Genomic DNA, 13,136 nt, shown 5'->3' with positions numbered 1-13,136 from the left:
TACTTGACAACTTTAGCCTTAGTGGATCTCACCTTTGTATCATGCACCATAGGTAGTTATCTCTACGCTTATCACGCATCTCCCGTGCGATACGACATTCCGTGGAATACGTCGCTGGGTTGCTTATTCGTTTTCGGTATCAATTTCAGCGCGTACTTCATCTCTATGGGACTGGTCACGCTTGTCACCCTGGAACGGTATTATGGAATCTGCTTACCACTTAAGCACCGCGCAATCGCAAGTAAAGAGCGCACAATGAAATTAATCGCTTCGACATGCGCAGTTGGCACTTTGCTGGGTGCTCTGATAACATTGAACTTGAAGTACACCTGGTTAACCACAATATGCTTTGTGTGGCCAAATTTGACCGATTTTCAAGGATGGCCGGAAAGGATTCACGTATGTTTGCCGATTCATCCAACTGCATCTATTCTAGCCGATTTTGTGGACACAATAAGCCCAATCGCCATTCTAACTTCCGGTTTTTGAGAGCAGTTTTAGGACACTTTGACCTCTGACATATCGGGAAAATTTACTTAATTATTATTAATTTTCTTATTATTGTCACAATTTTGATCATTAAAAATACCAAATAATTAATTTATAAAACACTAATATTTTTTATATTTGTTTTAAATATTGTAAAACATTTGTGACATGATCAAGGGGAATGAGTCACATGTCGGCCCTGGTCAAAAATGAGTTTTACGCATGTTTCTAAAGAGGACATGTAGAGCTTTCAGAAACTGAAAACCCAATGTTGATACGACTTTTCTTTGTGAAGTTACATCAATTTATCAATCGCTGAAAACAATATAAAACAAAAGAATTTTAACACTTTCTTTGCCAATATCTCAAAATCAATATTAGCGACATCCGACTCATTTCCCTTGATCGTGTAACATTTTAGATTATATTTTGAATGTACAAAAACCCAATATTTCTGAATTTGCTGAAAGGTCAAAGGACAAAGTGTCCTAAAACTGCAAAAACTGTCCTACAATGCATTGCAAACTTCCAATGCCGATTGGGCTTATTCCATTCTTTGTTGCATTATTTGGAAATGGATACATGTATAGCAAAATCGTTCACCGTCTTGGACACCGCGAATTGGTTACCGACAAAGCCAAATCAGGAACTGAGACACAATGGGCACTCGAGTCACAAGCTGCCAAAGTTCATAAACAAGTCGCACGAATGCTTATCATCAATGGAACCATCTTTTTCTTCTGTCATATCTGGGTTCGACTTGTTGTAATTGATAGCATAGCCAAAGGCATCTTAGGTGTTACCGACACTGTGTTATTCAGAGCTGAACCCAACAGAGGACTGATGCAGCTGGTAGGCCGTGCTATGCTGTGTCTCAATTCGTCTTTTAATCCCTTCATTTATAACATTACAAGTTCATTTTATCGTGAGGCTTTTAAGGAAGCATTTTATTGGAAAGACTGTGGTTCAAAGAAACAGGCTCCTGCAGTGTCTAGAGTCAATGACAAATCAATTGAAAAACAATTGGACACTCAAATTTGACATGTAAATTTCTTATTTTGCTTGAATTACACATTTATACTAAAGGGGCCAATAACTGATCCTTGTGGCACAGTGATGACAGAATCTCATATCAAGACACACTTTAAAATTGCAAATTTTGGAGCTTTACATTATTTCTTCATAGCCTTAGTGTACTTTATGAGTATTTGCATAATATGAGTTTGCATTTATATATATTAAGTTTCAAACCCTGAAAATTTCAACTTGGTTCAAAAATAAAGATGGTGACTTTGCCCTCAAGCACTTTTCTTTTCGGCTCCCTCAAAAAATAAACATAAGGCAAAAATAATTTCAGATGTGATGTCAAGAACAATTTGACATGTTGAAAACATGTAACCTCTGAATACACAGATAACTAGAGCGTACTAGGCACCGCCAGGGTTCGAACCTGCAACCTCGGGACTCGCATCATAGCCGAACGCCTTATTATTAACTTGACTACTAACACCCCCGGGGGTGTCTATTCGAGGAAATACGGTATACATTTTTGGAAAGCTGCTAGAATTACCTGTTTAAATAGTATGATGTATCACAAAATAGGCTCTAATCTTTTCAAAATTAAACTTAAGCTATATTTTTTGAAAGCTTCGTCATTATACTAAATTCAAATATAACACAATTATTGCTCAAATAATTTCAGTGAAAAAAAATAAGGTAAATTACATGGACAAGTTTTCAAGCACTTATTTTTTTGTTTCACCCTGTATATATTTTGAGCAACCCTGTCTATCAACTTGAAACTCAAAAAGTTATTATCCCTGTATTATAAGATCTCTGAAAATATATACTTTTACTATTGTCAGATTTATGGAAAAAATGTTACAGCACTTTTTGCCACACCACCTCTGATTTTCAAAAATTTGTGACATGTAACACAAAGGTGTCCCAACAACACAAGACCATATGATCAAATTAACCAATTTATCTCAATTTACGAGATGAAACTAAATGTTTCAATATGATCAAGCACGTTATTTCATAATTGAATTATTTTGCTTTTACTTCTGATTATAAAATCAGGTGAAACCTTTGTATCCTGAGGCATACAAGTATTCATCTCAAATTAATAATGGCCCCAGATCTGGGGATTCAAACAAAATATTAAAAAATCAGGTTGCAGTTGGTATGTTTTGTCTTTAGTTATCAAATTATCTCACTGTTATAGTTCCTGAAAAATCTCGAAACATGCCTTTAGATCAATACAACTTTGTTTTCATAAAGCTTGATTCCTAACTGACAATGACCTTGACCATGCCACATATTGACACATTAATTACGTTATTCCAAATGAAATCCATACACCCTCCTATGGAAGACATAACCTTAATCTCCCACACAGAAGTATGAATTTCAAATGGGGTTACCTGAATGGGTGACTATTATGAAATCCACACTCCCTGTGTGGGAGATTAAAGAGGAAGCCCCACCAGAGCAGTTCTTCTGGGGTGAACAAACCTGTCTGGTTATCAGTTTAATCAGTGACAAAGTTATCTTATTGGTACTTATAGGTGCTTATTGATGTTTTAATAATATTGCATCAATTAGCACCTGTCAAATTCAGAAATAACTTTGTCACTGATTAATTTGATAACCAGACAGGTTTGGTTCACCCCAGAAGAACTGCTCTGGCGGGGCTTCCTCTTTTACGGTCATGTCTTCCAGGGGGTGTGTAAATTTCAAAAGGAATAGCCTACTTTGTCTCGTTTTGTTTATTTCTCAATCTCAAGGTGTGTGTGTTGTGTTCTACCTTTTCATGGTCAATATAATGCATCCATGAAGCATTTCCGTTGGTATTTTTGTGCTTCTTTATATTTCGATTAGATAATATATAGAATGAAATGAGGAAAGATTCACTGTGCAAGAACATTGGAAGAATTTCTGCAGACTATAGCAATACTGGGTTCAAACCATCTCACTCTTGGCTTGTGCATTTTGTCCTGATGGCTACACATAGATATACCATGGTGTGGTGAGGCATATAGAGGTAAACCATCTTAATCACGGAAACAACAAATTATACATCATCAAGCTTGGCATATACATGTAATTTCTCTATAGGAACAAACGCAAGTAAAGGTACATCTGATCTCCACGCATGATGGTGTTTTCATCTCTAGCGTGTATACATCAACACAAAAGCATATAAAACTTAACCATCAGGGATGTGTTTGAATCGCTACATTTTGATTACTGGGTTACCTGGAAACACACTTTGCTCACTTTAATCTCACTGGTCTGGGATAACCTACTGGGAATTACAAACAATGCTGGCAGGTATTAGCATGAGCCTTTTCAACAAATATAATCAAACAAACTAAACTGTAATCCAATTTGTTCATTATTATGCAAATTAAATGCATTCCTAAAGGTACCAGGCTGTTATGCAAACAGGATTGATTCCAGTAGCTTATACCCTTTACAGCTTTCATTTTTGAAGAAGACACACCAAGTTGTATACATGTATACCGTGTATTTTGAACAGATTGTGTATATTTTAACATCATAGAATATCTGGTTTCAAAATGAGTGGAGAAACATTTTCAAACAAATGTGAGCCAACATTCAGTTATAATTTCACTGCTCATCCACTGGGGGCTTACAGGTGGCTTTACTCTAGCGCAGAGATTTTAACCTACAATATCGGTCTACCCATAGTTCTCGCAATCGCTATTCTTGGCAATGGTGCTTTCCTGTACGTTGTTGCACGGATTGATCGTCTCCATACAATCACCAACATCTACTTGACAACTTTAGCCTTAGTGGATCTCACCTTTGTATCATGCACCATAGGTAGTTATCTCTACGCTTATCACGCATCTCCGTGCGATCGACATTCCGTGGAATACGTTAAGCTGGGTTGCTTATTCGTTTCGGTATCAATTTCAGCGCGTACTTCATCTCTATGGGACTGGTCACGCTTGTCACCCTGGAACGGTATTATGGAATCTGCTTACCTTTTAAGCATCGCGCGATCGCAAGTAAAGAGCGCACAATGAAATTAATCGCTTCAACATGCGCAGTTGGCACATTCTTGGGTGCTTTGATGGCCTTGAAGTACACCTGGTTAACCACAATATGCTTTGTGTGGCCAAATTTGACCGATTTTCAAGGATGGCCGGAAAAGATTCACGTATGTTTGCCGATTCATCCAACTGCATCCATTCTAGCCGATTTTGTGGACACAATTCCATTTTTTGTTGCATTATTTGGAAATGGATACATGTATAGCAAAATCGTTCACCATCTTGGACACCGTGAATTAGCTACCACCTATAGAGCCCAATCAGGAACTGAAACACAATGGGCGCTACAGTCACAAGCTGCCAAAGTCCGCAAGCAAGTTGCACAAATGCTTATCATCAATGGAACTATCTTTTTCTTCTGCCATATCTGGGTTCGATTTGTCGCAATTGATAGCATAGCCAAGGGCATCCTAGGCATTACCGACACTGTGTTATTTGGAACTGAAGCTAACAGAGGACTGATGCAGCTGGTAGGTCGTGCTATGCTGTTTCTCAATTCGTCGCTTAATCCCTTCATTTACAATATTACAAGTTCATTTTATCGCGAGGCTTTTAAGGAAGCATTTTATTGGAAGAAAGACTGCATTTCAAAGAAACACATTCCTGCAGTGTCCAATGACAAATCAACTGTAAAACAATTGGACAACCAAGTTTGACATGTAATTTCCTACTTCACTTACACATTTATAATAAAGGCACCAATGACTGATTCCTGTGGCACAGTGATAACTGAATCTTACTTCAAGACGTACTTCGAAATTATGACTTTTGGAGCTGTACATTATTTCTTCATAATCATAGCCTTAGCATACTTAAACACTGCAGATTGTTTTTTTGTAGTTTTTTATATACACACTCACCTTTCAGCTTTAAGAGCCTTGTCTCGTTCCTCTGTTAGTTTCTTCTCTTTATCATCAAAGGTTTGTTTCACCTGCCGCACTTGCTTTTCTAATTGGTCGATCAACCCTCCTTTTTCTTTCCATTTGTTGTCAAGGGCTCTGTAAAGGAACAATAATAATAATGGTAATAATCTGTCTTCTTGTGATGATGAATATAATATAGTAAAATAAGCATGCAGAGCTGCAGAGGTACATTGCACAGCGTGCCATGACATAGCCCAAAACGACCGCTAGTTAATATCAATCACACAATGCCCAGGTATACAGCAGTAAAGCATTGCAAACAATCCAGACATTCCAAATTAAAAAATGAATAAACCACACTTTGTATGAGCACTTGGGGTGGTCTACAGGGGATTGTCATGAGCAAGCGAGCTTGGCCATGCTTAGCAATTCCTGACTGTGTGCTCGTTTTGACTTTTGAAAATGCATCAATTTTTTTCCAGAAATCTTGAAATTTGCTGAAAACGTGCATCCCTGATAATGCCATAGTCGATGTTGATCAATATAAAATATGTGACCATCCACCACAAAAGAGCCCAGAAGTCGGCCCTTCATAAAGTTGAGATTTTTACAGATTTGGAAAGATCATACCTGAAGCTTCAAGATGACACTTCAACCAACTTTGTTCGATATCCAGAAGTGAAATTAGATTTCTTCCAATTTTGCCTTACAACACATATGGAATTTTTTGATATTTTGCACTGTAGCTGAAAATCACATTTGCCGACTTCAAGGCTCGTTTGTGGTAGATGGCCATTATGTTATTAATCATGATGAACGCATTCAGTTGAACTCAAAATTATACAGATGTTTATTGCAACTAAAGTATAATTGCTCATAATTTTAATATCTTATTCTAATTTTGATAATTGATTATAAAAGAGATTAAAAAATGTGAATGCATAACCTGAAATTAGTCTTTGTATAAGTCTTTGGGTTTGATTGTTACAGCATACAAAAACATCCTAAAATGCATGTTTTAAGCCCTTATTTCCAAATATTTACAAAATATTGTAAAATCTGATATTCATTGCCAGTTAGAACCAACTGAATGATTAGGATTTAGCTACGTTTCGTTTGGCTAAACAGGATAAAATTTCTTTAATACAGAAAATGTAGTGCTGTATTTATCTGGATTAAAATACATGTAGTGCTGCAAGTTGGGTTTTTAGACATATACCTATAGGCTCTTTTGCTCTCATCAAGCTCCACCTGTAGATCAGACACCTGTTGTTTCAGTTCTTCTTTGCGTTCTGTCAACCTCTCTACCTGTTCATTCAGATCTTGATTGGTAGCTTGCTCTGTGGCCAGTTGATCTTCTAGACCTCTTTGAACCTGCAGAGCTTCTTCGCGAGCCGCTTTGACTTCACTGTCCCGTTCAACTAGACCCTACAAATGAAAGAGAAATATATTGAACTGACAACAAACTTTTAATACACTTCAAGCGGGAATAAAATGTTATCTCAATAAATAGTAGTAGCATATAAAGCCCAGATTAGCAGGCTTCTTGGACACAAGCCATTTGGCACATCCCTTGTTAAATTACCAAGTACATTTCTTGTTTCAAGACTTGTTTCAAGAAATGCCAGTTATGGACAAGGCTTCCACTGACTTTAAATTTCAAATCCCATTACTTTTCAATGACTGTGAAGCACAAGATTCCCGATTGACAGATACATACTTCAAATTTGATGGCATTTTCGCTGTCAAGCAATTATTATTAAAGGAGGAAACCGGAAAAGTGATCCCACCTGGGAATTCAACCCAGGACATCAGGTTCATGAACCTGCGCCTGAACCACTTGCCCAATGGAGCTTCATGATTAGGCAGACATGTGCTTCAGATTAAAGCAGACTGAAAATTCAACCTATAAGCAGTCGCTCAACCCTACCTCCTTCATCATAGTTTGCTTATTCTCAAAAAAAAAAAAAACCACCCTTTTTCATTTCAAATATTTTAGACGACTTTGTCTTCAACTAATGAAAAAAACAATCCTTTATACAAGTTTTGTTGCATTCTCACTTTCTCTATGAAAAGAATTCCATGAATTTTAACCTCTTTCTCTGGCATTTCCAAGACCAATATCACAATTCCACGACTTTCCCATTTTTCAAAATTCTAGGACTTTGCAAGAGTCTGTGGGAACTCTTAACATATCCCACAAAATTAGAAAATACTACTTTTCAATTTTCAGGAATCCTCACAAAATATCTTATAATTTTCAATACTTATTTGGTGTAGCCTTGATTTCAAGGCGTAAGTGCTTCTAAGATAGTGGTTTCTACACAGATACTACTCCGAGATATTTTGTCATTATGCTGATAAACAAAAGCCACAGTTAATCCATGAACTACTAGTGTATAGTGTTTTCATGGTTTTTATGATATTAAAAATAATATAGCCACAAGTCATCTATGGTCAACCACTATGACTAGGACCATATGTCCAAATATGTCAACTGTCACTCTCTCCTTCAGTTTGCACAAACTTTCTGGACAACAGCAAGAACTCCTTGAAGGCCTGTCACTATATAAAACAGCTGGAGGGGAGGGAGAACATATCACACCTATTAATCTTCAGCACTTAAAAAGAGATTAGGGCAATTAGCAAAGATAACTAAAGATTATTGGCACACGACAAATATTACAGTATAACCAGCATGATCAGGGACTTTGGACACTGGCTGGGTATACATGTACCAATGGAGTAATTTGGTATGTATATAGGCCTATTCTCGTAGGCCTATTTTAAAGATGTTAAAGAACTGTGGCTTGGCGATGGAGTGACCAGGGCCATATAAACGAAACAAAAGAACAAGATATCATATCACAGACCTCAGGTCCGAAAGGACTTGAGCAAGTCTAATTTGGTGTTGCCCCTCAATCTCCACACAATTTGCAAAAATCTTCCTACATATGTTACAACTTTACTTTTCCAAATGTTGTCGTTGGGCAGGAAAACCTCCTATGTGTCATTGGCCCCTGAACATGTTTAAAGCAAAACCTCCTATGTAACCTGTTGGCAGTTTTGTTTTAAACATGTTCAGGGGCCACAAGCACATAGGAGGTTTTTCCGGTCCAACAATGATATATATAAATATGCTGCTTGCAGGACACCATTATTAGAATAATGTAACAATAAAAAGTTCAAACTACACTACAACACAACACAATAAAGTAAGCATTTTACCTCTTTCAATTTTCTTATTGTGTCCGTCTGATCGTCAACCATCTTGGTTTTGATTTTCAATGCGTCATTCTCTCGTTCAGACTGCTTCTTCAATGACACAACCTCCGCATTCAGCGCTTCTATTCTTGACTCTAAGCGCCCTCTATCTTGAGCTAAAGACGCACCTAAAAAGGTACATAGAAAAGAAATCTGTAAGAGATGATGCGTTTACTTGTCTGATAGCAAATACAGATATTGAAACAACTTCAAAGTTGTAAATGTGTAAGTATAAATCTTCGGTCGCAACACATAGTGGCATAGACTGATTTTTGCAAATGTTCAGTTTCACATAGTGAAGTACAGGATTAGAGCTAGCTATATAGTATATATCCTATAATAGTTATTCCTTTTTAACTATTAAAGATAGAGTTTAATAGTTTGGACCTTCAATTTCATGGAATCGAGCCTCTGACAGTGGAGAATTATCCACTTTATTAGTAATAATAAAAGGTATCCTTCAAATATGTTTTTCTCAGAAACATATTTTGTCCTTCAAATACGCCACTATGTGTTGCGACTGACAAAATAATAAAAAGGTGATAAAAAGACACTTCAACAACTCTTCCTATACTTTTGTACAGGAGCCAACCGTTGTTAATCTGTGATGAATCCACACTTTTACAGTAAGCGTATACACGAACGCCAGTGCACATCCGCGTTACGCATGAGCGCGTAAAATTCGTCATGTCTGGAATCTGTGTGCGTATCACGCTTACAAGTTGAATTCAGTATTTTGGAAGTATCGGATAAAGATTGCCGTTTTATTCAGTTTTATTGCTGATATCAACAGAAATCACCGATCTTTTTGTAAGGCTGACTGTCAATGATTAACTGACATTCCTCACAAAATAATCAAGTGAATTATACGATCTTTAGCTTGTTTTCGTTGTTGAAAGGGATTCAATCATGTTTCACCGTTGTTCATCGCCGATTAACAACTCGCGTCCGGCGCGTCTGCGTGGTTTACCATGCAGACGACGCTTTACCTTACTTTATTTCATCCAATATATTATATCTGGGTTTCTCTACTCATTTGCTCCCTCATTTCATTATCCTAATTCTTAACCTCTTGTCTATATAGTTTTATATTATGCCATGATTATATGCACAATCACAATATGATTGCATCATCAAGGTTATCCTTACAGGTGAGTTACTTGCAAGTCTTGTTCACCCTGGTCTAACATTCGAAAATAGGTCGCTACATGTAAGATATCTTACATGTTCAATCGTCAAAAGTAACTTGCATGTAGCTATATGCGAGTGCGTTTAGACGGGCACTACTTGTAAGTTTGCATTCGAAAGTACTTACATGCGACTTTACAAGCGATCATCTGAACAAGCCTAATATCAAACACTACCCACTTACCTTGCTGTGCTAGTTCCTGACCCCATAGTTTCCTTTCAGCCTTGAGACCTTCCATGACAGACTCTTGTGCTACCAGCTGTGAGGCCAGCCGAGACTTCTCCTGTTTCAAGGCATCCATCTGGACAAGTCTTCTTTTGGCTTCATCTAGATGGCTTTCAAGGGTTTCAATGCGATCCTGGAAATTGAATAATTAAAGTTTATTCTCATATATCAGCATCATTTACAGATCTCTTTTACATTATTTAACACACTTCAAGCACACATAATAAAGCCTGAAAAAATTAATAATAAATTAATACAAAAATTCAAGTAAATTAAAAATTATAAAAAATTATAAAAAAAAGAAAGAAAAAAGTTCCAAGGTCTTTATCAAACGCAATTTACAACTTTATTTTTTTTATGTTACACCAATCAAACAATTTTTTTAGGCCTAAACATGTTGAGACACTTGCTTCTTGTTTGCCAATATTTTTTAAATTTCCACATGTATTGTGAAACCTCCTTGAAACCATTATATGGGCTATTCCAGTTGAAATCCATATGCCACCTATATGGAAGACACAATCTTCCACACAGGGAGTGTGAATTTCAAATGGGGTTACCTGAATGGGTGACTCCGTTTGAAATCTACATCCCTGTGTGGGGGCGATTGCATCTCTTCCATACAGGGTGTATGGATTTCAACTGGAAATCCCCCACCCCAATAATCAGTGTTGCGGGGTCAATTCATGGCTGCTGGTGACATTCCAAGCAACAATGTGGGGGAAGCTGCATTGCTACCAAAAATAGTTAAGTAGTTGATATCATGGGCCACACAAAACCAGAGTGGCTTTTGGCGGGAAAATGTCACTGAACTTTACACAGGGTCAAATTTCAAACTCGATTCTGTTTAAAACTATACCAATGTATTCCTCTAGTCACAAGGATTCAGAAAATATATAGTTAGACCTATCTAGGACGCATCATTCTTGAGTTTTACCAAAAAGGTCAAAGGTCATGTTTTTGGATCTATGGGGGGGTCATCAAAATGTTCAAATAAGTGTGGGATTGTATAATCTAGGATGTTTTGTTACCTACATAATGCATCAAAATAGGTCAAGGTCAATAGGCCTCAATGGTACTTGACTTATTTTGCTGTATTATCTAAGTATGACTTTGTGCTGCATAAACATTACCTTAGCATTTGCATACGCTTCATGTTTAGCCTTGGAGATTTCTGATATACGACCCTTCTGTTCTTTCACCATCTGCATAGTAACAAAAATTTCATTTACAATCAAGGATAAACAAATGAGCAATCGCTGTGTAACGGTGGATACATAAGAACTGCTGCTGGACATTGATTCACTAGATTGCAACTAGCATAAAAAACGATCCTTCATCATTGTTCATGTAATTATTTCATGTAAGCTAATCCTAACCCTAATCCTACTTTTGTATAACCCTAATTTCGTGTAAAATTACATGAAGGAATCACCATAAAAGCATATGATAAACATTGTCTGTCGGGTGTGTGTGTACACAGTCAGTGGTTACACCTCAAACATGTAACAGTAGAAACATGAGAACCACTAATGTCTGCGCTTGCAGGACAGTGAATTGCTTAATCTTAACTAGCATAAAAACATTATAAACCATGTCTGATAGCGGTGTGTAGATAGTCAACGGTTACAGATACTGAAAAAATTTAAAACTTTTTGAAAATTTGACACAGAATTTTCAGTTGACACTGGAGAGTAAATAAAAGGACAAACTTAACACAAAACTTGACACTAAGTCCAAAGAGGGTACATCAATTTTATATCTCTGGATATGTAGGGGTGTGTTTGTGTGTGAAGGTAGGAGGGGTGCATTTGTTTTTACCAGTAATCATGGACTTTTTTCCACCAACCAGGGATTTTAGTCCCCGAGTTATTCAGAAAAAATGAACCGCTGAGGGTCATTGGTTCCAAACTTGTGCAATAGACTAAAAATACAACTATTGCAAATTAATGATACTGATTGGCCGTACAAGGTGCATCCACGGTTGGCCTGTTTTTGTGTTTACAAAAATTCATAATTGCATGCATAGTCCTCGTTTGATTGCAAAGGTGTCAGGTTATGTATGCTCTGGAGCCAAGCCAGTTACAATACTACTTACAGCAGTCAATTCATTGACCATACTAGATGCTCTTGTTTCTTTGTCAGTAACTGTCCCCAAAGCTTTCTTCTGTGAAGCGGATTCATGAGTAACACGTTGAAATGCTTCTTGCAACTGGGGAAAATAAAACATATCAATTGAAATTAACTGTAGTTGGCACACTGCGTTACAGTAAATTTGCCATAATGAATCGTCATGCTTGGGATCCAAACAGTGTACCTCTACATGGCATTAATGGGCAAAGGCCCAAAATCCAATTGCTATTAAAAGGGTTCCCGCACCTTGAAGCCTTTAAAATTCAAGGACTTTTCAAGGACTTTCAAGGTCCAAAAGCATGATTTTCAAGGACTTGCCACAACACAAAAATCATGATGCGACTCTCCACATATTAACACAAGTGACAGCTCCTCTCCACTCCCCAAATTTTGCCAAAATTATAATTTAGCTAAAATTCCAATTTTCAAGGACTTTCAAGGACCTTGTGCAAATTTCCAGGACTTTCAAGGCCTTGAAAAGGTGTTTTCAAATTCAACGACTTTCAAGGACAGTGTGAACCCTGTATTAAGCTTGAGCATTACAAATGTTTGTGCACATACCCCATTCAAGTTCCAGATTTTGCCAAATGAAACAAAGCTACATCTTAATCCTTTAGGTGAAATGGGCCAAAACATGCAAAAATTGGGGTAAAGAGCAGTTACTTGCATTACATTTTTAGTTGTTTTCAGGTTGATATCTTTGAAAACAGACTTCATTTTCATTATTTTTGCTTCACATTCTCATTATTTTTTCTTCATTTTAATCTTTCTCAAGGAAAAACATATTTCCATAAATTTCTGTGTTTTCTGTTTTTTTCTTAAATTCCATGGATTTTTCTGTTTTTCCTTGACACAGAGAACTTGCCACTGTACCTTCAACATAAACCT

The 13,136-nt window shown here is 37.0% G+C and overlaps 1 protein-coding gene across 1 annotated transcript in view; it reads right to left on the bottom strand.

The window, feature by feature from the left end:
* Nucleotides 1-13,136, bottom strand: part of LOC140146544 (leucine-rich repeat and coiled-coil domain-containing protein 1-like) — a 58,707-nt gene that overhangs the window by 20,837 nt on the left and 24,734 nt on the right. Inside the window, exons 18-23 of the mRNA XM_072168420.1 lie at nt 12,214-12,327; nt 11,249-11,320; nt 10,074-10,248; nt 8,666-8,829; nt 6,657-6,865; nt 5,435-5,572 (exon numbers count right to left, since the gene is read on the bottom strand). Of these exons, the coding sequence (XP_072024521.1) occupies nt 5,435-5,572; nt 6,657-6,865; nt 8,666-8,829; nt 10,074-10,248; nt 11,249-11,320; nt 12,214-12,327 (872 nt within the window). The remainder of the gene's footprint in view (nt 1-5,434; nt 5,573-6,656; nt 6,866-8,665; nt 8,830-10,073; nt 10,249-11,248; nt 11,321-12,213; nt 12,328-13,136) is intronic.

Source organism: Amphiura filiformis, chromosome 2 (genome assembly GCF_039555335.1).
Source record: "Amphiura filiformis chromosome 2, Afil_fr2py, whole genome shotgun sequence".
In the NCBI taxonomy this organism is placed as follows: Eukaryota; Metazoa; Echinodermata; class Ophiuroidea; order Amphilepidida; family Amphiuridae; genus Amphiura; species Amphiura filiformis.
Note: the sequence above shows the minus strand (reverse complement) of the source record. Positions and strands in the feature narration are given on the sequence as shown.